Source organism: Phoca vitulina, unplaced genomic scaffold, assembly GCF_004348235.1.
Source record: "Phoca vitulina isolate PV1807 unplaced genomic scaffold, GSC_HSeal_1.0 scaffold23, whole genome shotgun sequence".
Classification (NCBI taxonomy): Eukaryota; Metazoa; Chordata; class Mammalia; order Carnivora; family Phocidae; genus Phoca; species Phoca vitulina.
The window spans coordinates 25191003-25217522 of record NW_022589726.1 but is presented as its reverse complement, the minus strand read 5'-3'; the positions used below and the strand labels follow the sequence as shown (position 1 = coordinate 25217522).

The window sequence follows — 26520 nt, the reverse complement described above, 5'->3', positions numbered from 1 at the left end:
ATAAGAGAGAGAAGCTGATTATCAGCAGGAAAAATTTTCCCCCACATTATACAATGCCTGATACTATAACTCAGAATATTATAAAACATTCTGTGCTTCAAATAGCTCCCAGGCCAGGACAAAAAAAGGACCACAGGACTGGGTTAGGAATTCAGCCATCATCACCATCACCTTACTACCACCAGCAAGGTAGTAACTCACCCCTTGCCAGGCTCACTGATATAGTAAGGATTCAAACACGGGAATCTTTATTTGTCTAAAGTAAGTGTATTGGATTATTATCTTATTTATATGTATATCTTACCCTATTATCCTATCTTCCAAACTAAGGTACATGTTCCTTAAGTACTATAATCATATATCCTAATACTATTTACTATTTAACTCCGCTGAGACTAATACGGTAGATTTAACACAGTGGACTTATTTCTATTTTCTTATGTGTAACAGGGATAATGTTTTATAAATTATTAATGAGCCTTTCTGAAGGCATTCATTTAGCTAGCTTAAGCATCCTTCTGCCTGGGAGGAAGATTTTGGCTCAGTACAGAACGAATACCAAAAAAAAAAAACCTAAGTAATATTCAACTTCTGTAATTCAAAAATAGGATTCTGCAGAAAGACTATAGCCTTGCAAGCCTGCTACTATCTCCAGAGAGGATTTTATAAATTTTGCAAGTTCTTCCTTGTATATACCAAGAGCCAAGCTCGTTGAATGTGGCTCGTAGAGTTCCCTAGCAGTGTACTAAATATACCCTTCCCACCAATGACAGCAAAAGAGCAGAAGGGAGAAGCAAGAAGATTTTTTTAATAAAAAAAATTAAATTTAAAAAACATTCCTTAAGATTAGAAAGGCTTGTGAAGAAAATAAAAGGAGCAAAAAAGAAAGATTTTCCTCTCTTGCAGCTTTGGCCTGGAGAGAGTTGCATTGATCAAGTGAGGGCATCAGAGAGAGCAGAGGAGGCCTCTTGTCCACTCCCCTTTGAACATGGGAAGATGATGGTTTTGGGGGCTGCCAAAACTGTATCAGCTTGGAGCACAGCTACATCAAAGCAAAGTCAGAAGCGGAGAGGGCTAAGGAGGAGGGATGTCCTGAGATTTACATTTCCCAAGGTCTGGTTGGGGACCTTGCCAAGGAGCATATTAGAGAAGTAATGAGGTGGTTTTGCAAAGAGCAATACAGAGGGGCCAACCACTCAGGCTAGAGTCAAATGGGAGTTAGACACACATCTCCTGGGGCTCTATGGCACCAGGGAGACCAAGATAAGGCAGCCAGCCAGGCGCTACCACGGGGCTCTGACCAAGGTAACAAAAAAGCCCCCGTGTAAAAAGTGACAGCAGCTATAGACTTGAGCCACAATCGCTAGCAGAACAAACAGCAATAGACAGGCATGGGACATCACCCCAGAGAGCAGCAGAGGGATGGACATAGGACCTTCACACATGCGCGTGCATGCACGTACACTCATCACGCACACACACACCCCACAGAGAGAGGAACCAGAGGATACGCCTCCCAAAGATCTCAAGTCTTTCCTTTAGGTATGATGTCACCAAACCAGACCCCTCTCCTCATGAACCCATCATCATTGTAGAAAAAGCAGAAGGGGCAGACTATCTGAGAAACTGGGCTTTTTTATCAACAGACTGATCACTCCTTCTCACCTGAAAAGAGTTCATGATTTAAGCAGTGATCACTAGACAAAAATCATCCAATACCAATCTATTTAAACAATTCCTTAAGGCGGGGGTCACAACCCCCCACTGGCCCATCCATCTCCAGACATGTATATTTGAATTTGAATAGCTTTAAGTGAAGTCTCAACTTTTTCCATTTAGCCACTGACCTCACTACTCCTTATAATCTCATATGTGGTTCAGTGAACCCATTTATGTTCCGTGTCTGGACCATGGAAGCAATAATTTTGTGACAGGCTGCTTTAAAGTTTTAACATAACTTAGGACTGTTTCTTTCTGCTGAACTTACATGATGGGAAAAAGGAACTCATGAATTAAGAGGTTTTTAAAATTAAGAGGTTTTTAAAATTAGATGGCTGGAAGATTTCTTGGATAGGACACAAAATACATAAACCATTAAATAAAGAAATGATAAATTTTTTATCATTGGACTTCATGAAAATTAAATGTCCCTGTTCATCAAAGGACTCTATTAAGAAAATGAATAGACAAGCCACAAACTTGGGAGAATATATTCACAAAACATATATTAACAAATGATTTGTATTCACAATATACAAAGAAATCTTATAAAAAGCAACAATAAAAGGATGAACAACCCATTTTTTAAATGGGCATGACAACTGAACAGACATTTCACAAAAAGAAAATATATAGTGGGCAGTGAGCAGTATATCATGATATCAGAAAAATGCAAATTAAATCCAAAATGAAATACCCCTTCACACCCACAAAAATGGCTAAAATCTAAAAAGACTACAAAAGAACAAATGTTCATAAAAGTGTGGAGCATTTCTGTATGAGTACAGAATGATCCAAAATGGGACGACTACTCTGGAGAGCTGTTTGGCAGTTTCTTGGAGAGTTAAATACATCTACACAACAATTTCTCTCCTAAGTATTTACCCCAAGAGAAATAAAAGCTTATGTCCAAAAGAAACTCATACAACAAAATTTGTGGCAGCCTTACTTACAAAGCCAAAAACTAGAAACAACCCAAATGTTTATCAACAGTGATATATACATGTGAATTGTGTAAGACTGATGAATCACAGACCTGTACCCCTGAAACAAATAATACATAATATGTTAATAAAAAAAATAAAAGAAAAACAGTGATATATTCATAGAATGGAATAATACTCAGCAATAATGGTATATTCATATAATGTAATAATACTCAGCCATAAAAAGGAATGCATTGCTGATACACATGACATTGATAAACCTCAAAAATATTATGCTAAGTGAAAAAAGCCAGATACAAAAAAGTACATACTACATGTTTCCATTTATATGAAACCCAAATATAGGCACTTAATCTATCACCTAAGAAATCATGTGGAGGGTAAGGTGAAAAAATGTACCACAAAGGGACACAAGGAACGTTCTGGAGAAATGGTAATATTCTATGTCTTGTTTTGGGTAGTGGGTTACATGATTGTATACGTGATTACTGGGGCGCCTGGGTGCTCAGTCAGTTAAGCCAGTAGCTCAGTCGGTTAAGCAGGCAACTCTTGATATCGGCTCAAGTCTTGATCTCAGGTTCCTCAGATCCAGCCCCGTGGCGGGCTGACGCTGGGTGTGGAGCCTGCCTAGGATTCTCTCTTTCCCTCTACCCTCCTCCCTGCACTGCTCATGCTCTATCTCTCTCTCTAAAAAGCAAACAAAAAACTTATCAAACACTCAAGATTTGTACATTCAATTGCATCTTAATTATATCACAATGAAAATATTTATAAATAAAAAGTAGATGGACAAAATCCCATAGGGAATTTTGATCATTTTGAGAGACAGAACTACTAACTTAATAGTTTGAGGGGCGCCTGGATGGCTCAGTTGGTTAAGTGACTGCCTTCGGCTCAGGTCATGATCCTGGAGTCCCGGGATGGAGTCCCGCATCAGGCTTCCTGCTCAGCAGGGAGTCTGCTTCTCCCTCTGACCCTCCCCCGTCTTGTGCTCTCTCTCTCTCTCTCATTCTCTCTCTCTCAAATAAATAAATAAAATCTTTAAAAAAATAGTTTGAAAAAAGTTAATATTATTTTTTCATGATTATAAAAGTAATGCAGACTTATAAATAATTCCAACAACAGAAAAATGAATTAAGTAGAAGAAGAAGTCTGTATAAATGGAAAAGTGTAAGAGATGGAGTGACAAGGCTGTCTATTCTATGTACTGCTTGGTAAGTTTTTAATGGTATCAATACAGTCATTTCAAAAATATTCTAATTTGCTCTAAAGCCATATTAACAGTTTTGTTAATAAATAATTATTAGAAGTTATTTGTTATCATTTTGAAGATTACATTTAGAGAGCGAGCCTTCATTTATCAAAGAGAATATCAATACAAAATAGTAATGATTTATTCTGTGAAAAGTTAACATCAGAAGTATATACTAAAGCAATTGAGTATAGCTCGTTGAACAAAGTTAAGTTTATCAAACTAGAGTTTCTCAGAGTTGTTGCAAAATTTACCAACTTGAAATACAGGATAACAGTAATAAAATGAATAAATAATTTTAAATGATAGGGACTTACAACAAAGCCCTGGCAATACTATTAAAAGGAGCCTGTAGGGACTCTAGAAACCTTTGACAATAATGACAATAATGTAGATGTCAATGAAAGAGAACAGCTAAAGAGATCAGGAAGAATAAAGTACAATTTAAGAGGAAAGTGGTGAATCCAGATGAAGGGATTAGATGAAACAAACAAATAGGATTTTGCTTTTGTGGTTATCAGGAGAATGTTGGATTCTATCTCACAGAGAATATACTTAAAATATCTATATTGTATGTACATATTTATAAGACTATGAATGAAATCAGACTAGAATGCTATCCATATTGTAATGATCAAGCAATTCAGCTGCTCTGCCTTTTTTGGTCAAAGAATCAATAAGAGAACCCTAAACAGTTATTGTTTATAATAGAAATACCTGAATTGATCTGGTCAACACACTACTGTCCCGGAAATAGTAAACAGTATCTGACTGGGTTAGTCTTCCAAACTCACCCATCCACCACCACCTACCACCATAAATCAAGAGGAGTAAAGAATTCACATTCTTGGGGCACCTGGGTGGCTCAGCGTCTGCCTTCGGCTCAGGTCATGATCCCAGGGTCCTGGGATCGAGCCCCACATCAGGCTCCCTGCTAAAGTGGGGAGTCTGCTTCTCCCTCTCCCACTCCCCCTGGTTGTGTTCCCTCTCTCACTGTGTCTCTCTGTGTCAAATAAATAAATAAAATCCTTAAAAAAAAAAATTCACATTCTTAAGGGGCACCTGGGTGGCTCAGTCAGTTAAGTGTCCACATTTGACTCTTGATTTCAGCTCAGGTCATGATCTCAGTGTCATGAGATCTAGCTCTGCATGGGGCTCTGCACTGGGCATGGAGCCTGCTTAAGATTCTCTTTCCCTCTTGGTCTGCCCCCCCCCCCACCAGCTAGCACTCTCTCTCTTAAAAAAAAAAATTCACATTCATAAATAAATATTAATGGAACTTCAGGAAGAATTTGGTAAGAGATTTGGTAAAGTCACTGCTATGCATTTTCTTTCAGAATAATAGTGAAAAATCAAATGAACTAAAACTTCAGATGAGTCCAAATTTGGATTATTTGCTAATGACTGCATGTCAATAAACAAGATATGTACATTAAAAAAATAACGAACCCCTCTTAGTACGTGGTAATATTAAACAGAACGATATAGATGAAGTCAAGTGTTACCTTGTTTCAATCTTTTCTAGCATCCTGCTTATAACTTTGCTGTCATTTTCACTTTTTACCAGTAATTTTTTTATTTACAGCTATAGCTATCAATAAAATTAAACTATAGCTCCAAAGATAATAGTGCTTTCAAAATCAAAATGCAAAAAAGCTTAACGAGTCTATCTGGAGGAGGGAATAGTGGCTGATTAACATTTATTATAAGCCCCATTCCTCCTAGAGAGGGATGATGCACCATGTGCAAAATGGCCTATTTCAGTTTCAAATTGTTGGCAGCAATCTGGACCAGAGAGACCCAGTTCCAGAGCTAGCAGTACCCAAGTCTTTCCATGCATGATCCTGACAGCCGAATCTGTTTTGTGGAGTCTTATACCATATCTTGTTCTACCTCAATATCTACAATCCACAAGGACAGATTTACCCCTTCAAAAACATTTGATCTTTTGTTTGGAAGTACATTCCATTCTACTTTAATTAAAAATAAGTCTCCCCGGGCGCCTGGGTGGCTCAGTTGTTAAGTGTCTGCCTTCGGCTCAGGTCATGATCCCAGGATCCTGGGATCGAGTCCCGCATCGGGCTCCCTGCTCCACGGGAAGCCTGCTTCTCCCTCTCCCCACTCCCCCTGCTTGTGTTCCCTCTCTCGCTGTGTCTCTCTCTGTTAAATAAATAAAAAATCTTAAAAAAAAATAATAAGTCTCTCTGCAGTGAGAACTTAAAACATTTCTTTCACACATCCCATTGTCCTCTCTGATATTTATATAGATTTATCTTGAGTCCTCTCCATTTAATCCACTAAAACATAAATGTATTCACTGTCTAATGGTCATCAATATAAACAGAGCATTTGATTTACTCTCTTTTTTTTTTTTTGAATGGAAAGCCTTTTACCTGAAATTCTCTATTTCAATTTAATGATTGGAAATTTCCCTTCTGTGGAGTCATAAACCAACATACAAAATTGAAAAAAAATAACAAATTATATTTTCTTTATCTGCTCCTATTAAGATAGTGTGGAAAGAAAATGAATCCTCCAATATCTTCCAGTAGTACATATTTGTTGCTCTGTTATTTAATAACTTCAGAAAGTCTAAAATGAGGTAGTTCTCCATTTGTACCTCTAGTCTATATTTTCTGATGAAAGAAAAGCTTTGTTACACACAGATGGCTACAGTTTAAACATTCCCTCCAGTTTCTTCATAAGGTGGCTAAGATAGTATTTACTTAAAACCCTGAGCTTTTTTGTCTGATGCCTGTGTAATTAACATCAGTCCTAGAAAGTTTTAGAAATAAGACTGAGCCTGAAAATTTCCACAGCCTCTCTGGCCTTTTCCCAACTTCACCCTCTGACTTTACTAATTTGCTGACCAAAATAACAAAAAGTAATCATCCATTAAATAGGTGGGTTCTCCCCACTCGACAGTTTCCTGCCTGGTCAATGATTCAGAGTGAATACTCATTTTTTTCCATTAGTCTCTGAAACATGTTCTAATTTGGAAGTGTGTTATCAAAGAACAATTTAAATGACACTATTTTCACTGTAAATGCAACCAATTATTAAAAATTGGACCCACAGCAGCAAACGGATGAAAATGTTCTATGAGATGCTTTGTTGTAGAGAGGCACTTATGATAAGGATAATGAAATTTTTGTAACGACTTTTTAAAAATTGACCTCCGCATAGAGTCTTAGTGTCTTCAAGGTGAGTGGCAATAAATAGGTATCCACTCTGTGTTCTTCACTTTCCCTTAACAGGGCTGACTTCTTGCAAATTCCCATACTGCAACTTCCCACTCCAACTCAAGTTCTTATGCCCAATTCATTTAAACTTCAAATAATTCTTCACTTCAACCCATAACATAATAGTCTTACAAAAAGTATAACTTAAAACACTATCTTGTCTCTTCAGTATTATTGTTTATTATCGAAATTAGTGATGAATTTCAGGTAGAATTTGGTAAGCAATATGGTAAATGGCGACTCAGATTTGAGTTAGAAATGTTAAAAGTTCAATTAAAGTGAGTTCCACTTTCTGACCTTTGAATTTTAAGTTAAAGGAATGTGGTAGTCATTTCTGTGTCTTTTCTTTCAGAATAATAATGAAACATTGAGTGTACTAAAACCCCAGACAAGCCCAAATTTGGATTCTTTGAACTCAAATTCGTCTTCAAAGTTCCCTTCTTTCAGGCATTTTAAAGCATTTCTCCCCTTTATTTGGATATAATGTTTCTTCTCCTATCGTGAAAAGCCCCTCTGTTTTCATTTGAAAGGCAAAAACATAAAGCCTAGAGTCACAGTATTTCTCTAAGATGTTTGAATTAAATTATCTATTAAGTATCCTATATAAATTCACTCTGAACATCAGGGGATAGAAAGTATTAACAAAAGCAATAACACTAATATTTATACTTCAACAGAACTTTTGAAAATCAGCCTCTGAAGGAAGAACAAACATATGAATGACAGCATCATAAAATAAACTGTCTCTCTGGAGTGCTCAGACACTTTAAATGAATCTATATCTATAGTATAATTAGCAATTTGATGAAATATATATAGTAAGGACACACCAAAGCACATCAGTGAACAACATGTCCTCCTCCAAAGTCGACAGATTCTCAGGAAACACCCAGGTTCAGCATTCAGGTACCAAGAGCACAGAATCTCATTGGTAGCACAGACCAACCATTTTTATATACCTTTTTTATTTTCTTTTTAACAACCTGTCAGTTTCCAGAAAGAGCTCTGCTCAGTTACAAGTATATGTCAACACACACAACTCATAGTGAGGATGTTCAGTCACCAATTACTGCTGGAAATTTAAATAAGTTCTAAAAATATAGGTTATGTTCTGCTCTGAAATACTTAATCTATCTGGCACTTTTTCTGGGACATTTAATGGTCCATCAGTACAATGAGTTAGACTGGAAGAACACAGAATTTGACAGAGTGCTTGCCTAGGGGATTCTCCACTTAAAGAGACAAGCAAAATAGATTAAACACTAAACACCAGTGCATGGAAGAAATAAAGTGGATCACTACCATTAAGAGTGAATGTTTGTAAAACAGATACACAATGCAGAGCATAGTAGTAAATGACAGGCTATCTCTCAGTACAAACTTTAATAAGAGTAGCAGAACAATCCAAGGTTCTTTTTAAAAGATAACTGTTTTGAGGAGAGTGTTAAGGATTATCAGAAAAATGAAAAAGAAGATGTTCTGGACATCAGAGGTTACAATAAAAAGAATAATTAAAAGGGAAAAGAGAATAATTTAATTTCAGTTGGAACTAAAGTGACCTTAGAAAGCATTTAGTCTAATACCCACTCCCACCCCATCGAAACATTTTCCCTGAAATAGATCATTTAATCTCTAGTTTGAATATTATTAGAACTATGTTTATTGGATTGGTGGATAGAAAAATGAATGATTTTAATGATTGAAACAGGTGATTTTAATTTTAATAATATATTTTTGACCAATATATCCAAAATATTATTTCAATATATAATCAACATAAAAATATTGATATTTTACATTCTTTTCTTATACTGTCTTAAAAACCCTGTATTTATTTTTATACTTACATTGCATCACAGTTTGTACTAGGCACATTTCAAGTACTCAATAGCCAAACATGGCTAGTAGCTACTATATTTATAGGACAGCTCAGTTCTAGAAAATGGTTCACAAACTTGGCTGAACATCAGAATCACAGGAAACTTTTTTAAAATATAGATTCCTGGGGCGCCTGGGTGACTCAGTTGTTAAGCATCTGCCTTCGGCTCAGGTCATGGTCCCAGGGTCCTAGGATCGAGCCCCGCATCGGGCTCCCTGCTCTGCGGCAAGCCCGCTTCTCCCTCTCCCACTCCCCCTGCTTGTGTTCCCTCTCCCTTTGTGTCTCTCTCTGTCAAATAAACAAATAAAATCTTTAAAAATAAATAAATAAATAAATAAATAAAATATAGATTCCTAGGATTCACCCTCAGAGATATGGACTTACTTAGTGTAGGTAGGGCAGGGAGTCTTTTTTAACGAGGCAGTCAATAAACCATTGATCATCAAGCTTACATTTGGGAATCACTGCTCTAGAACAACACAAAATACATCTAAGTCCTCTTCTACATGACTGTCCTTCCAATATGTTAAAAAAAAAAAAAATCACATCTCCACTATCTTTTATTCTGCAGGCTAAAAATTCCAAATTTTCCAAGCTCTTTTCAACCGTTCCTTTTCTGACATGGTTTCCAAAACCTTCAACTCCCTGGGTGCTTTCTTCTGGATATACTCCAGTTTGGTTTATTTACAGTAGTGGAGAAGTACTATAGCATAGATAATACAAATTAATCCTTATTTGCCTTTGAAATGTTTCTCAGTACTTTCAAATGAATATGAGTATCTCTGCTAAATGTTGAATTCACAATACCTCAAACTAAAACTGTAAACTCTCGTCAACAAGCATTCAGGATGTCCAGGTTCTTCTGTGTCACACTCCATCTTGTGGATCAAATTCAGAGCACTAAGTTAAGCAGAACTACATTTTTTTCCATGCCTCTCAACCCTCGTACCTTTTTCCATAACTAGAGAAGAAAGTAGTAGGTGTTTTGATTTAGAAGAGCTCTTTCGCCTCCTTTAAATAAGTTACATAAATATAAAACATAATAATGTCACCAAAAAATCAGATTTGCCATGAATAATTGGACTTAATTCAATGCCACAAATATTCACTTACTGATGCTTGACTGAGCACATTACATGTGCCACCATGATAGTCAGGAAGCTACATGAAGAAACAAGGCAGAGTTCCAAGCTTTAAAGAGATCACAAACTAGTTTTCTTACCATGTAAGAAAAACCATGTACCAAATAAGTATATCCATGTGACAAATTTTTGTGGAGTTCTTACTGTATGCTAGACACTTGGGTTATACATCAGTGAATAAAACGTTCAAAAATCCTTGTCCTAATGGAGCTTATTTTCTAGCAAGAGAGACAGATGATAAACAATTTAAATGATATATAAGCGAATTATATAGCATATTAGATGATAAATGTTATGGAAACAAACATCAGAATAAGGGGTATCAACAGTACTTGTGGGGTAGAGGACTAGCTGAAATTTTACTCAGTGGTAAGAGTAGCTTCATTAAAAAATTGATATTCGAGAAAACATTTGAAGAAAAGGGGAAAACACACAGATATCTTTGGGGGGAGGAGAATTTCAGGCAAATAGCCAGTGCAAAGGCCCTGAGGCAGAAGAGTAACTGGCCTGACTGAGGAACAGCAAGGAAGCCAGTGGAGTTAAAGCAAAGTGAGCAAGGGAGAGACAAACAGATTAGGCTGGAAAAGTAATTGGGTGGAATTGTTCATGAAGGTCTTTATAGGGCATAATAAGTACTTTATCTTTTGAGTGAAATGAAGAACCACTGAATGGTGCAAAGCAGTAACATGATATGCTTGTGTTTTAAAAGAGCACTCTGGTAACTATGTTGAGAATACACTATAGGGGAGCAAGAGTATAAGCAGGAAGACCACATAAAAGGCTATTGCAGTAATCCAGCTGAAAGATAGTGGTGGCTTGGACCAGGGAGGTAGCATCAAGGAAAAGAAAAGTGGTCAGACTTTTTATGTTAAAAAAATGCTATACTACACTGAGGTGGTTGTTTTCATACAGGATGCTAAGAGAGCAGAGAGGAAGAAATAATAATTCCATCAAAGGAAGGATTTGTAGCCAAAGTGACAGCTTAGCTGAGTCCTGAATAATATGTAAAAGTTCACCATGAAAAAAATCAGGAAGAACCAGAGAAGGAACTAGTATGGAGTTGTTGGTGGCCAGAAGAAACATAGGGCATGATCCTTTCCCTGGGGAACTTATAGTCTCAATAGGGAGACAATACAGAAAGTCACTTAAGACTAGAGTCTCAGGTGCCACTGGGATAAAAATTTGGCATAAAGCCTTTGGACTATAGAAATAAACAATATATGCCAACAAGATATTCAAGAGAAGAGGCCAAAGAAGTAGCCAGAAATGTATAGAAAGTGACCCCAACTCACAAAGGATCCACAGGACCACCCCAACTGTTCTGTCAACATTACACAGGCCACATTACACCACCACTCCAGGCTCCATGAAATCTTATCTTCCACCACCAGTTTTCACCATCAATCCCCACCAACAGATCAAACTGGTATCTTGCCAAGGAAGGCCAAGCTTACCCTAACCAGAGCCAAGTAAAGCAACTGCATCGTTTGTTTGTCAGTACTCCTAACACTTCTCCCCATGACTAAAAAACTAAGCTAAACTTTTAATATGCTTAGAAAGTAATGTGTGTTCTGTGTCTGTAGAGGAGCTCATGCTATGAATGAGCCTCTAGACGAGCTCATGCTATGAGCTCATGCTATGTTGGTTCTCTCTATGGTCCCCTCACTTCTGAACAGTGGTATAGGGCAAATTATACTCCTTCCTCTCCACATTTGCCATTTGTTCTCATCCCTCTCTACCCAAATCTGCATATTCTCTTCTACCCAGTATAGCCAAAACAGCAAAAATAGAACAGAAGATGCTTCAGAGCCAGTTTCTCCCCCTCTCCACTTGACCTTTGCCTGTCCTCTCTCCCTCATGTGAAAGTCATCTCACTTCAGCTTACTCCCAAAATCCAGCATTTCTACCTGGAAGCCTCTACAAAAAAAAAAATCCAAGGAGCATGACTTGCCGCTAAGCTAATTCCAAAATTGAAAAAATATTTAACATATATTAAACGTTTGGTAAATGTCAGGCACAGTTTCATTCATATAATCTACACATCAGCTCTAAGAAGTAGTACTGTTTTTATCTCAGAGATCAGTTAAGTAACAATGTCCAGGTCACGCAACTAGTGAACAGGGTGTTCAAACTCAACATGTCCAGCTCTGGAACCCATGGGCCTAACTACTACTGCATATCACTATGTACCTAGAGTTACCTCCACCACTTCTTCCCTATGTCCAGGCCAGTAGAGTGTGACCTTTCAGAGCAAACCTCCCCTTTGTAGGGAAAGACATGTGGTTGCCTGGGTTCCCCATCCCTCTCCCAGAATAAACAATGTCAGCAGAAGTGCCATCAAGAACAACTCAACGAACACTTGTCCAAGTGCCCAGTGGCTGGCAGCGGGCCAAATGGGAAAGGGAAGAGTCATGCTCCACTTTTCTTCCCACCCGCTCCCTCCCTAGCTCTTCTCAATTACAATGGCCCATAGCTGAGTTTCAACAACTGAGTTTATGTGGTGAAACACAAGTCATCATAACAAAAATATCCACTAATAAACTGTTTGCTTGATAAAATGAGTTTGCACATACATCTACCTCTTCAATGTCAATGCTAACTGGAACCTAGCTAGCAAAAGATGAAAATTTTCACAAAGTTGATAAAAACCATGTAAGAAAAATGTTCCAATGACACACAAAGGCACTAACTTATGATGGTCTGACACGGGTAGCTAAATTTTAAAAATGAAAAATAAAAATTGTACCATTATGACAAATATCTCAAAACATAATGGTTTTGCATTAAAAGGGTAAAGAGAGAGTCCTCACATGTTTTTATAAAAACAAATACACACACACACACACACACACAATCAACACTTGATTTTACTCTACTTGTTCCTATAATTAACCCAGAGTTAAATGATTACCTCCACTTTGTCATATATATACTAGGACATATAATTTTCATAGTTTTTAGCTTCCTCCTTTAAGATAAAGTCCCCAATTTTCTTTTTCACTATGTACAACTAAATTTCAGTTCTTGTTTTACCTCCAGTAATAATTTATGTAAACATTTTCCTTCCTCCATTATACTGTGTGTCCCATCCTTAGACACAGAAGCACTGCAATAAAAAAAATTTAATTGAACTGAAGTAAAATCAACAGGAGACATATCACACTGTAAGGCCTTAATGTCTAATACCTAAGTTATCAGTTAGCAGATATTGAATTATAGACAGATAATAATAAGAACGGGAAAGAGGCTAGATGTCTGCAAGACTGGGGTCTGGAACCAACATGAGGACAAGGAGCCAGTAGGAGATGAAATAAAGCCAAAGAAAGGTGGGGGCTCTTGACTTTAGGTGTCACCTGGGTGTGCCTCAGCCATGACATTCAAAGTCATCCACTTGTCAGAGCCTGTCAAGATTGCTCCTGCTTCTCCCAAAGCAAACCTAGTTGACATCCCACAGAGCCCTGGCACTTTCGGTAAGAGACTTCCGGTTATGCTTGCCCCTGCCCATAATTAGGACTACCACACTCACTGGGTGCCAAACACCATGCTGAGTGCTATCCATTCTACTTTTAAAATATTCATGCTAATTTTCCCCCTTCACCTCTACATTAACTTTTTGGGAGAGGAAAGGTATATTTTTTGAAAAATAAATACAATCAAAAAGCCCAACACTTGATTTTGCTGTTTGCTCTCAGAATGATCTCATAGCTAAATGATGGAGAGAATTTCTTAAAGACTCAGCATTTAGTATGAAGACTCTGACCTTACACGTAAGAAACTATTTTAAGTCACAAATGACTAACAATTTTAACTGGCTAGATCAAGTTTCCAACAACCCTACAAACACACTCTCGTGCATAGTTGAGAGAGGGCTCAAGAGTAAGTTTAATTCGGTTACAAAATAAATGGATCTTAATGTTTAACATATATATTAGCTTCCTATGGTGGCTGTAACATATCACTTTAATGACTGAATCAACACAAATTTATTATCTCACATTTCCAGAGGTCAGAAGTCCAAAATGAATTTCACTAGGCTAAATTCAAGGTGTTTGCAGGGCTGTGTTCCTCCAGGAGGTTCTAGGGGAAAAATCCATTTTCTTCCTTTGTTAGAGCTTTTATGGGCTGCCCACATTCCTTGGCTCATGACCACCTTCCAACTTCAAAGTCAGCAATGACCAATGACCAATCAAGTCTTTCTCACAATGCACCACACTGACACTGATGCTTCTACTTCCCTCCTCCATATTTAAGGTAACCTTATGATTCCATGGGACCTACTCAGATAATCCAGGATAATCTCCATATTTTGAAGTCAGCTGATTAGCAACCTTAATTACTTCTGCAGTCTTAATCTCCCCCTTACCAAGTGATATAATATATTTACAGGTTCTGAGGATTTAGTATGTGGATGGTTGAGAGATCATTATTCAGCTTACCACAGCCTGTCTTTCATACCCAAAGATTCACATCCAGCCCACATGGAAAATACATTCACTCTATCCAAAAGTCTCAACTCAGTAGAGTATCAACTCATGGTTTAAAATCTGGTCTCAGGAAGCCTGGGTGGCTCTGTCAGTGAAGCGTCTGCCTTCGGCTCAGGTCATTATCCCAGGGTCCTGGGATCGAGCCCCGCATCGGGCTTCCTGCTTGGCAGGGAGTCTGCTTGTCCTTCTCCCTCTGTCCCTCACCCCAGCTCATGCTCTCTCTCTCTTGCCTTCTGCTCTATCCCTCTCAAATAAACAAAATATTTTAAAAAATAAAATAAAATAAGATCTGGTCTAAATCTTATCAATTCAAAAGTCCCAAATGTCATCATCTAAATGAGGTACAAATGAGTCCTTGGGTATAATCCATCCTGAGGCCCAATTCCTCTCCATCTGTGAACCTGTGAAACTCAAGAAACAAGATATCTGGTCCCCAAATTTGATGGTAAAATAGACATGGTATAACAATTATAGACATTCCCATTCAAAAGGAGAGAAAAAAGAAGTTAAAAAAATTAGACATCAGACCCATGCAACTTTGGAGATCCATCTAGGCAAACTGCATTTGATTTCAAAGTCTGGGAATAATGTTCTGTGGTCCTTGGCTCCACCCTTTAGGATCTCAGCTCTGCCTTCTGGGCTCTCAGTTCTCCCCTCTTAGTCAACCTTATTTTTTCATGAAAGGTGGTACATGTTTGCAGCTAAGTAGATTAATCAGCCTGTTTTTTGCTTGTAGAATTGTTGGGATCCAACAACCTTCTTTCATTACATCCTCTCACTTCCCTTTTCAGGCCCAGCCCGATGTATTTTTGCTGGTATAATATTCTCAGGAACCATACAGATCTCCCATATGTGCCATGGCCATTTATTCCATTAAACAAGAGGCTACTCCACAGATATTTCCTGGATAAATCCATCTCTTTAACTGGCTCTGCTGAGATGTCTGAAGGAATCCATGAGTTACATGTTCAATTTCTTCAAAGTGCCCTCTATGTAACTGAATACTCTGACCTTACTTCTGAGGCCCTCCCAAAAGGTTTTCTAGCCACACCATTGGCTTTCCCCAGAGCAGGCATTTCTGACAATGAATCTCCTAACTTTAGCATCATTTGCAATCTGGGAGACTGAGAATTTCTCAACTATCAAGTTCTGGTTTCATTTTGCTTAATAGTTCTTCCCTCAATCTGCCTCTCTCCTCTCCTTTTTTACTGGAAGAAGCAGCAAGAAAAACCCAAGCTGCACCTTCAACACTATGTACACAAATCCCCTCAGCTAAATACCTAAGTTCATGTTTTATAAGTTTTACTTTCCACAGAACTGCAGGACACAATTTAGCTAAGTTTTCTGCCATTGCATAACAAGGATCCCTTGTCTCCAGTTTGCAATAACATATTCCTGATTTCTATCTAAGCCCCCACTGGCAGTGTCTTTAATGTCTGCATTTTTACCAACAGCCTATTCGTGACAATTTAGGTATTCTCTAAGGAGATTTCGTTTTCTCTACCCTACTCTTCATTTTCTTCTGAGTCCTCACTAGTAGAACTGCCATCATCCATATCTCTAACAGTCTATTCAAGGCAATCTAGGCTTTTCCTATCATGCTTTTCAAAAGTTTTCCAGTCTCTGCCCATTTCCCAATTCCAAAGCCACTTCCATATTTTTAGGTATTTCTTACAGCAGCCTCCACCATGTATCAAAATCTGTATTCGTTTCCTATTGCCACTCTAACAAATCACCACAAACTTAGGGGCTTAAGTCAACACAGTTTATTATCTCACAGTTCTGGAGGTCAGAACTGGGTTAAAATCAAGTGTCAGCAGTGCTGGACACTCTTAGGGAAAATCCATTTTCTTGCCTTTTTTCACCTTTGCAAGACTGCCCCCATGCCTTGGCTCATGGCTGACTTTTATCTTCAAATCCAGCAAAGGCAGGTCTAGTCATTCTCTTGTTGCATCACTGACACTGACTCTTCTATCTCCCTCTTCCAGATCTAAAGGACCTTTGTGCTTACATGGGACCGGCCCATATAATCCAGAAGATATTTCTTACCTGAAGGTCAGTTGATTAGCAACCTCAATTTTATGGACAATCTTAGTTCCCCCTTGACAGGTAACATAACATAGGCTCAGGTTCTATCGGGGTACCAATGACCATTGTTCCTAAGAACACGGATGTTCACTGACCATCATATTGACAAATACTCATTGCAGCCTAACCTCACTTTCCTTAATGCAGTTACCTTTACCTACTAAAGTCAATGGCCCACCACCAAATGCCCAATTTCAGTCCTATTTTTAAACACTGACATGAGTAGACTTGTGGACATTTTTTCCCTTTAAAATCTTTTTTTTTTTTTTTTAAAGATTTTATTTATTTGAGAGAGAGAGAAAGAGACCATGAGTGGGGTTGGTGGGAGGGCAGAGGGAGAGATAGACTCTCAAGCAGACTCCCCACTGAGGGCAGAGTCCATTGCAGGACTCCATCTCAGGAACTATGAGATCATGACCTGAGCCGAAATCACCAGTCAGATGCTTAACCAACTGAGCCACCCAGGCACCCCTTCCTTTAAAATCTTTAAATCTTGGGGCGCCTGGGTGGCTCAATCGGTTAATCATCTGTCTTCGGCTCAGGTCATGATCCCGGAGTCCTGGAGTCCTGGAGTTCCGGATCGAGCCCCACGTTGGGCTCCCTGCTCAGCAGGGAGTCTGCTTCTCCCTCTCCCTCTGCCCCTCCCCCTGCTCCTTCTCTCTCTCTCACTCTCTCTCAAATAAATAAATAAGTAAATAAATAAATAAAATCTTTAAAAAAATAAAATCTTTAAATCTTAAAGTTCCTTAAAAATAGCTACCGAACTTATTTTCAAATTACCAACTCAGGAAAAAAAATACGCTTTGATTTTATCTACTTCTCTTGTGGGGATTAATGGCATTATAAAATCTGTGAACACCTTAGAAGAAATTTTATTAAACCAACAGATGAAACTATCAACTTTGGGAATCTGGCCAGACAAATTGTTAAAACCAAAGATCTAAAAATCATGTTAACGTTGCTAGAAAGTCCCAGAACTGTGCTTCTTATGTGTTCATTCTTGGTCTCTCATGTATAGAGAAGAAAGATTATTATGAACATTGTCTTTACAAATACCTCCTAGACTTTAACCAAGGTAGGTAGGATTCTATTTATAATTGCATAATCCTTAAAATTTCAGAACTCTTTAGGAGCCTTCGTAGGTCTTTTTCATTGTCAGCATTCAGTCCTCTATTTTTTTAAAATGTAAGTGTATTTTTGTGGTTATGAGTCAGACGGCTGCTAGAAATACTTAGAAGATTTTGATGTAGATTCCAAACTGTTGCCTGGATACTTTTTCCTTTTGAAAATGATTATAATTGGCACAGATAAAAAGCCACATTTATTAAAGGATGATCTAATTTAGCATCTTCTTACTTCAATTTCCAATGCAGCTACAAATCAAATTTCAACAACAACAAAACAATTTTAGTGATACTATAGTTACTATTATGATAAAAACCAGGTATGACTTTGAAATATATTTCCATTTGCTTTCATTATACATATATAATAAAATATAATTACTAATTAATCGGTTCATATTGCACAATAATTTACAAAAATTACTTATAGTTTCAAAAAGTAATGAATTGTAAGCATCTTAAATACCACTAAAGAGAATAATGAAGTAGTCAAAAGGAGAAGCAATATTAAATGAGCAAAAATCACTGGGAAATCATATGCTGAGATTTCTTTATTTTAAAGCTAAGAAACAAAAGAAGATGGTTATACCACTGCAGAAGAAATTTACTGGTTCAAAATCTCTTCTATCTATATAGAACATATCTGATAGCACAAAGTAACTTATCTGATAGGTTTATATGAAATCTGAGAGCATCTCACAGGTTTTGAAATTTGTTACTATCCTACTATGACATTTTACACACTATACAAAAATATCTGCAGCACTCTGAATTCACCATAAATCAAATCCATAAAATCTCCAGAGCCTGAAAGCTTTTGTCTCTCTAAAACCCATGGAATCCCAGAGAAGCAGTAGGAGTCAGAACTGACTTTTTAACAGGTAATGCAAAACTACCAGACAGAGCCAAAGATCCACCTGTTGTCAATTCATAACCTGAGTCTTAGAATAAGAGAAGTTATTACAGCATAATCAACAGATCAGTAATATATGCTTACTGAGAACACAGCAGGTAGCAAATATTTGCTGAATGACTGGCTATATGAAATAATAAGGTTCATAATTTGGCAGGAAATGAAATTTTACATCTTCAAATCTCAAAAACTATATTTGTTAGGCATTCACTCTAAGTGTAGGGCTTGGTACCAACAAGGACATAAAAACAATTCATCTATGTGCCCTGATATGTAGTTACAATGGACAATTCATTTGCAACACAATGCCTACCTTGAAGAACTGGCAATTTAAATAAAGATGAATACTTAATATTCCTTTAAAAAACTTAACCAGGAAAAGATATTAGTGCCTTAGACTATTTCCTAGAAACTGTCTAACTGTCTAGCATGAGACCATAAAATGCAAAGTCCTGAGGGTTTCTAGTTGGGACAGCTCAGATACTCTTCAGAGGAAACTAAGAAGAACCTAAGAAGAACACTAGTATAATTCAAAGGACCTTTGGAAATTTTAAGGGCACTTCAACACCATTTGTTTATTAGGAGCTTTAGCTTCTGTAAAGCTTTCCAGTTACTCAAATTAGCAGACCTGAGATAACTTTGCTTCCAGTTCACAGGAATTGAAAATCAGAGATTTTAAAAAAGAAGAAGAAAGAAAGAAAAAACAGAAGCTTAACCCTAATGACACTTCTATTATACTTTGTGAATTTTGCTGACACTCTGGTCTTATTTCCTTTATTAATTTTAGTCATTGTTTTTAAGGGATTCAAAATCTAAGCTGCATCCCCAACCCTCCCCAAAAAAGACCTGTAGGTAAATAAAATATTATCACAAATATTTGTTACAATAAAAACATTTAGTGGGCTCACCATAATTAAAACAGAAAATTACATTTTAATTTTTTAGAAGAGTAAACTTGTTTTAAATAAATGCAACACATGTCAATTTCCTCCTTTTCTTATTGTAAGCTTTAGTGTTACTGTCCATGGTGACACATACTGGTTATTTCAGGCAACAACACCACTACAGAGACATTCAAGTTTTATTTTATGTCTGTATCTTGGTGGCAGATTTGCTTAAGTGGTTTTATTTTGCATATCCAACTCTTCAGTAATTATGAGTTGCACTTCTCTTGAACCCATGGTACCCAAATCACAAAAGAAAAATCTGGATGGCTGGGGAGATGTTTCAGTCAGTCCATTAGATATGTTAAACCAAACTTCATTTCTCTTTTGCTTTCATCTATACTTCACCATATGTGAAATGAATCTTTCTGTATGTATTTAGCCACCTTTTAGAATCTCATATTACATCTTTCCACAAACCAAACAATATTCAAAAGCTTTGGTAAATCAAGGTGATGGTTTGATGCATTGGAATTTGCTTCTGACTACACATTTAAATATAAATTAAAATATAGACATTTATGCATGGCCAACACCCACTGATTAAAAAAAAAAAGTTCTATAATATTAAGTATACAATTAATGGTGATACAAGATATACCTTTGAATTAAAATTTATTTGAAAGATTTCAAAATAATATTTAAGAGAATATTATTCTCTTTCTCTTGACATTGATGGAGTAGAATCATGATCTTTCAATGAGGAGTCGTTTCAAATATAGTACGTTTGTGATATACAGTAGATAAAACTATTGAGAGGTATTCATTTTTCCAGAAAGCTACTCCACATAAAGAAATTCCTCCCAACCAGGCACCATTGTACCTGAAACTTTCAGAGAGCCGTGTCTTAACTAAGATTAAGCTATCCTATATTCTACCTAAATCAATTTCACCCAAATGAGGCGTTTGTGCTATAATTCATTGTTCCCCAGACTCTAAAATCAACCATCTGCCATCGGAGTTTCTGTACAGTAATTAAGGAACTATCCATTAGAACTGGCAAGAGTACAAAGTAAGGAGGAGGGGGAGGGAGGGGAGAAAAACCAAACCACTTAAAAAGAGATGGAAGGTGTGTGTGTGTGTGTGTGTGTCACGTTAACCCCTCCACGTCTCAGCTCCAGATACTGCCATCCATGAGGCAATACAGAAGTTAGGAGGAGCTGTGAGGCCAACTCCTCCGGGGTTACCCGAACTGAAACCGCACTGGGGACTCGGCACGCACTCCATACCTTGAAAGAGAAAGGCTTTCGTCCCATTATGCAGCCCGGGGACCTGACGCACTCCAGTCGTGGACTCCCCAAGTTCTAACTCTGTTAAGACGTCAATCTGTAGGGAGGGGTCCACACCAAGCCCCCAAACTGGTGGGGAGGGTGGGGGAGAAAGAAAAAGCTCCATCAAAATACAAGCCTCTTCCTCCAGGGCAGCAAAAAACCGCGTTTTGGAGACAGTATTGGGAACTGACAAGAGAGGCGACTCCCTCCACCGCGCAGAGCCTTACCTGAGATCAGCAGCCAAGCTTTAAATAGCGGAGCACCCAGTCCCATTTCCCTGACCTACTTTAAACCCCTCTCAGTGCAAAGTTCCCCCTCGGCCCTTAGACCCTGGACTAGGGGTGTGACCGGCCCTGCCATCACCAAGGCAAGCTTCAGAAAAATCCAAATCCAAACCCGCCCGCGACTCCAAGCTTCCCACTCCAGACCTACTTCGGGTGGAGGAAAAACAGGGCGTCCCCAGTCAGTCCGGCTGCCCCGAGGCGAGGGCCATCCGTCCCCCCCGCCCCAGCTCTGGGCCACTCACCTGCTCCGAGACCGAAGATCAAACAGACTGTTCTCAGTAAGACCCGAGACTCCATGGTGTGGATCTGCTCAGTCCATCGTCTCCCTCTTTAAAAATAAAAATAAAAATCGAAGAGGTTCTCGGAATCAAGCGGGAAAATAACGTTTGTGCCTTCTGCCGCTGCCTCGCATTTACTGATTAGTGGGATTAATACGATTTGGTTTCCTAAGAAAAAAATGGGAAGACCCCCCAGGCACGTGAAGAACTTAGACCCTCCAATGCGCACATCATTCCCACACGCAGAGCTGAGGCGGCAGCGCGGGCAGAGCCCGGGGGCCCAGAGGGAGGGGTCGGGCACGCTCGGGGGCTGCTCCGCCGGGGAATTAGCTCCGGAGCTGAATAAAAGCAGCCGAAGGCACGCACACCCAGAGGAAGGGAGGCGGCCCCAAGAAAGCCGGGGGTGGGGCGGCCCCGCACCCGCCCGTCTTCCCCCGCCGCGCGAACCTGTTGTAAAGGCAGAGACAATGGAGAGAGCGCCGGAGACGCGCGGAGGAGAGACGGCTCCCCCGGAGCGGGAGGGGCAGGCCCGGGGAGGCGGGGAGAGGAGGGGCAGGGAGGGACCGCCGAGGGCGAGGCCCGGCGCTGCGCGTCCCTCTCCAGCCCGGGCTCCAAGCCCCGTCCGGCGAGCCCCGGAGCTGCTGCAGCCGCGCCCTCCTACCTCCCTCACTCGCGGACCCAGGCAACGCCAACCTTCTTTCGGGAAAGGTCTAAATTCAAGATGCTAAGTTGATGGGCGGTCTTTGCTCTCACCCCTCGATTTCGGGCGCGTGTCTTGAAAGACGGACGGAGAAAAAGGACCACCCAGTCGCAGAAGGCGAGGCTAGGAGACGCGCTCGGCCGCCCTTTAGGCAAAGGAGGGAAGCCGGTGTACAATCGTGCACTGGGCTCCGAAGCAGCCCCGGAGACTGGAAAAGGAACTCCCTCTCCGGGGCATGCGGAGAAGGGCTGCCAAAGCAAGCTAGACTCTCGAGGTGGGGCTGGACGAAGTAGAAAGAGACTGGCAGAGGCAGGTGGCGAGCCTGGGAAGCCCTGGAAGCCCTGGGGGAGAGGTTCCGTGCCCGGGGCGGGGCGCTGGAGAGCTTCCCTAGCGCGGAGCGCGCAGGGGAGAACTTATCCTGGAACTGCTGGACAGCTCCGGGACCTCGCGCGCCCCCTGCCAAACAACGCGAAGAACCGGGCTCGGGTTCTCCAGGGCAAGCACACACAGCAGGAGAATAGGGCACCAGAGCCAGCGTGCCTACTTACACCGAAAAGAAGAGATAGATGATAGGTAGGTAGATGGATGGATGGATGGATGGATGGATGGATGGATAAGAGAAAAAGAGAGAAGAGAATTAAGCAGAAGGCAGAGCCTGGGCAAGACAGAAGAGCCACCCTGTTGTTGACCACACTCAAGCAGGCTCTACCCACCCTTCTCACCCTTCTCACGCTGGGGCCATAACAGTAAGGACATCTAAGATCTAATTCTCAACAGGCAAAAATATGCTTAAGGTCAGTTGTACATAATATTTTTCAACATAGCCCTAAAATTTTGAGGTAAATTTTGAATAATGACATTCAATGCCCATAGTGGAAAGTGAGAGTTTCAAAAGTGATTAAAATGTTAATTGCTCAAAGGTCAAATGAGTTTCTTAACTTTCCATCCAAACAAGTAGATTCTGAATTCTCTAACAGGATCCTACACAGCTAGTTACCAAAACGGAGTCTGAGTCTCCAGCAGAGACATATGTACTATATAATACTATAAAGGGATGAGGGGGACATTTTTAGCTTTATATTTGGAATTTTTAAGGGAAAAAAGTCACAATCTGGAAACTTTTTCAGTTTAATTTTTAAATATCTCTCTTTATCAAATTTTCGACTTAATGCCACTTGGAATTTTGTAAACTTTAAGAAAGAAATATTACAGTACTTAATGAAGTATTGTTGTATGAAATTTCCTAAATTTGCAAAACAAAATAAAATTAATCTAATTGAATTGAATTAATTCAAAGGAAGTAACTCGTCAGAAAATTAAAGATCTTTCTATAGCCGTACATCCAAAATATTGGACTGTAATAAGTATCTACAAAAGTTACATAAAATAAATTTTAAATAATCCCATTATTTAAAATTCTACTGGAAGATAAAATAAGAAGGAAAAGTAAATATACATATACACACATATTTACATGTAGAAGTTCTCCTAACCTACAGGTACTCAATCAAATCACAGAATCAGGAGTACTCTCCAATCTCTCTGATGTTCATGTATTACATGCTGAAAGCTGGCGGTTGATAAGCTTTTCTCTAGCCCCCCCCCCACACACACAGACACACACTTAAGCTCCCTCCAGAAGACTAGTATTTTATACCCCAAATTATTGCAGTTTAACCTGCTCCTGTAATTATGTGACCTAATTAAAGTTATGGAAACCATTAAAATATGACTACAGAGAGAGAGAGCTATTTCTATAAAACTGAAGTATAAAGCTTTGGAAAACTGTAAGAAAGGTGAATCATTGTATTAGCTAGGGCATGGTTATCAACCTGGGCAGAGGTTCTCAGCTTTAGAGCTATGGACATTTTGAGGTTGGATACTTCTTTGTTAGGACTTTCCTGTGCTTTGTAGGATGATAAATACATCTTGGTTTCCACCCACTAAAAGCCAGTATTTTTAATATTCCATTTTATCTATATGCCTTGTAATTATATCTTTTGTGTAGTTTCTTAAATTGATGCTCTAAGGAATACAATATACATACTTAACTTTTCACCATCTACTCTAAAGTTTATATGCTACCACTTCAATTGGAATGTAGAAACTTTACCAACATACTGGTCCCTTTATCCTCATCCCTTTATGTTGTGGTTGTCTTATATATTAAATCTGCATACACTGAAACTTCCTTCAGAAAATGTTAAAATGTTTGCTTACAGTCATTGTGGCAGAAATAATAATGCCCTTCCCCACCCTCCAAAAATACATGTCCTAATCACTAGAACTTGTGAATGTTACCTTACATGGCAAAGGGACTTAAAGTTGAGGAAGGAATTAAGATTTCTATTCAGGTAACCTTAAAATAGGGAGATTATCCTGAATTGTTTGGGTGTGGCCAATATAATCTCAAAGGTCCTTATATGTGCAAGAGGACAGCAGAACAGAAGTTTAGAGTAGCATAAAATGAGAAGAATTTGTTTTGCTGTTGCTGCCTACGATGACGGAAATATATAGAAGGGCTATGAGCCAAGGCATGTGGGTGGGCAGCCTTGAGAAGCTAGAAAGTACAAGAAAAAGGATTCTCCCCTACATCCTTCAGAAAGGAACAGAACCCTGCCAATACCCTGACTTTAGCCCAGTGAGATCCATTTTAGACTTGTGAGCTACAGAACTATAAAATAATAAATCTGTGCTCTTTTAATCCACTAACTTTGTGATCAGCATTCACAGAAAACTAATGCAAATACTAACCACATAATGAAAAGTTCAGTCAAAATGGAAGATTCTACTGACCCTTAGAGGATTCCCTTCTACCATATACACATCACAAAGCCAAATGAAACGTTTAATATTTTTTTATTCATAAGAAGAAAGAAAATTCTCAGATGCTATGAGAAAAAAGGTAGCTGAAGATTGGCGGAGAAAGGAGTAGCCAATGCAATGATTGGGAGAGGGTGGGACACAGGGTTTCAGACTTAATAGGGGCCCTAAGACAATGGGGTAGGATTTTAATATCCACACAAGAACTGGAAACAATGAATTATGGGCAAAGCCAGAAGAGATGAAGATGCTACTGGTCCCTCTGATAAAAATAGGAAGCTTTGAAGGATTATGCTGTATATAAAAAGAAACTTTAAAAATTTTGTACATTGGTCTAAGAAGTGACAAAAGTGCCTTCCAGATGCACATGACCACAGATGGAAAATAAAGTCATCTATAATAAATGTCAATTCTCAAGCCTTGCCACTTGCAGATACAGAGTCCAAAATTACACTCCCCACTGGTGTATGAATTCTATAGTCAGAAATCAGAATAAACCCCCCAGAGTCTCCTGAAGAAGAAAATGTAAAACTTATATTAAGGGGCCCTCCACAGCCTCTAGCATCTAAGAGGAAAATTTCTGATAAGGAAAAGATCACAATATAATAATAACATTGAAATAATATTCAAACATTGAAATAAAGTACCATGAAAGACAGCCAGGAGGCACACACACAGAAAAAGAGCATTAGTATCTCATGAACTCAGAATATTACAAAAATGTGATAGAAAGTACAAAATAAGTATGTTGAATGATTAATAATTTTTTGTAAAGGAATACAAAAAAATAATGAAAGAACAGAATTGTATGAGAAAAAAATTAGGCAGATTTCAAAGAAAATCAAATCGAACTTCTGGAAATAAAAGTATGTTTAAAAAAAACAATACTTAAAAACCACTGGCTATAAAAAGCAACAGATAAACTGGAAGTGAAAATTAGTGAATAAAAAATCTTAAGACAAAAAAAATCTTAAGACAAAAAAATAAGATCTGAGAATGTTACTGAGAATGTGGCAAGAATGATAAGACGATGGAACACACGAAAAAAAACATGAATATTAGAATTAGAAGATCCAACACACAACTACTTAGAGATATGAAATCAGAGACTAGACAGAATGGAAGCAGACAATGTTATAGGAAATATTTTAAGCAACAAGTAAAAAGCTTTCAAAAGTTAAAGGATATGAGATTCTAATTCTGGGTAAAATAGAACAAGTACACTCCACCCTCTCTCTCCCTCTGAAAGCTATTGAATCTAGACAGAATGCATGGAGTATTTGAAGATTCTGATAATTAAATAGCAGCAGGCAAGTTGAGAAAGAAGACCAGAGTTTGAAATACGATCATACTGGCAGCAAGTACTTCTAAGAATAAATCACTGGAGTCAGATTGCCTCTGAGTGGTACACACATAGGATAAATCTGAAC

The 26520-nt window shown here is 38.6% G+C and overlaps 1 protein-coding gene across 4 annotated transcripts in view; it reads right to left on the bottom strand.

Moving 5' to 3' along the window:
• NELL2 (neural EGFL like 2) overlaps window positions 1–22644 on the bottom strand; it is a 324370-nt gene extending 301726 nt beyond the window's left edge. Inside the window, exons 1-3 of one of the 4 annotated variants that reach the window (XM_032420483.1) lie at window positions 22321–22644; window positions 21532–21617; window positions 20964–21092 (exon numbers count right to left, since the gene is read on the bottom strand). In XM_032420483.1, the coding sequence (XP_032276374.1) occupies window positions 20964–21092; window positions 21532–21586 (184 nt within the window). In that variant the 5' untranslated portion in view covers window positions 21587–21617; window positions 22321–22644. The other 3 variants (XM_032420482.1, XM_032420484.1, XM_032420480.1) reach the window with 3 other exon arrangements.
• Window positions 22645–26520: the final 3876 nt, after the last annotated feature.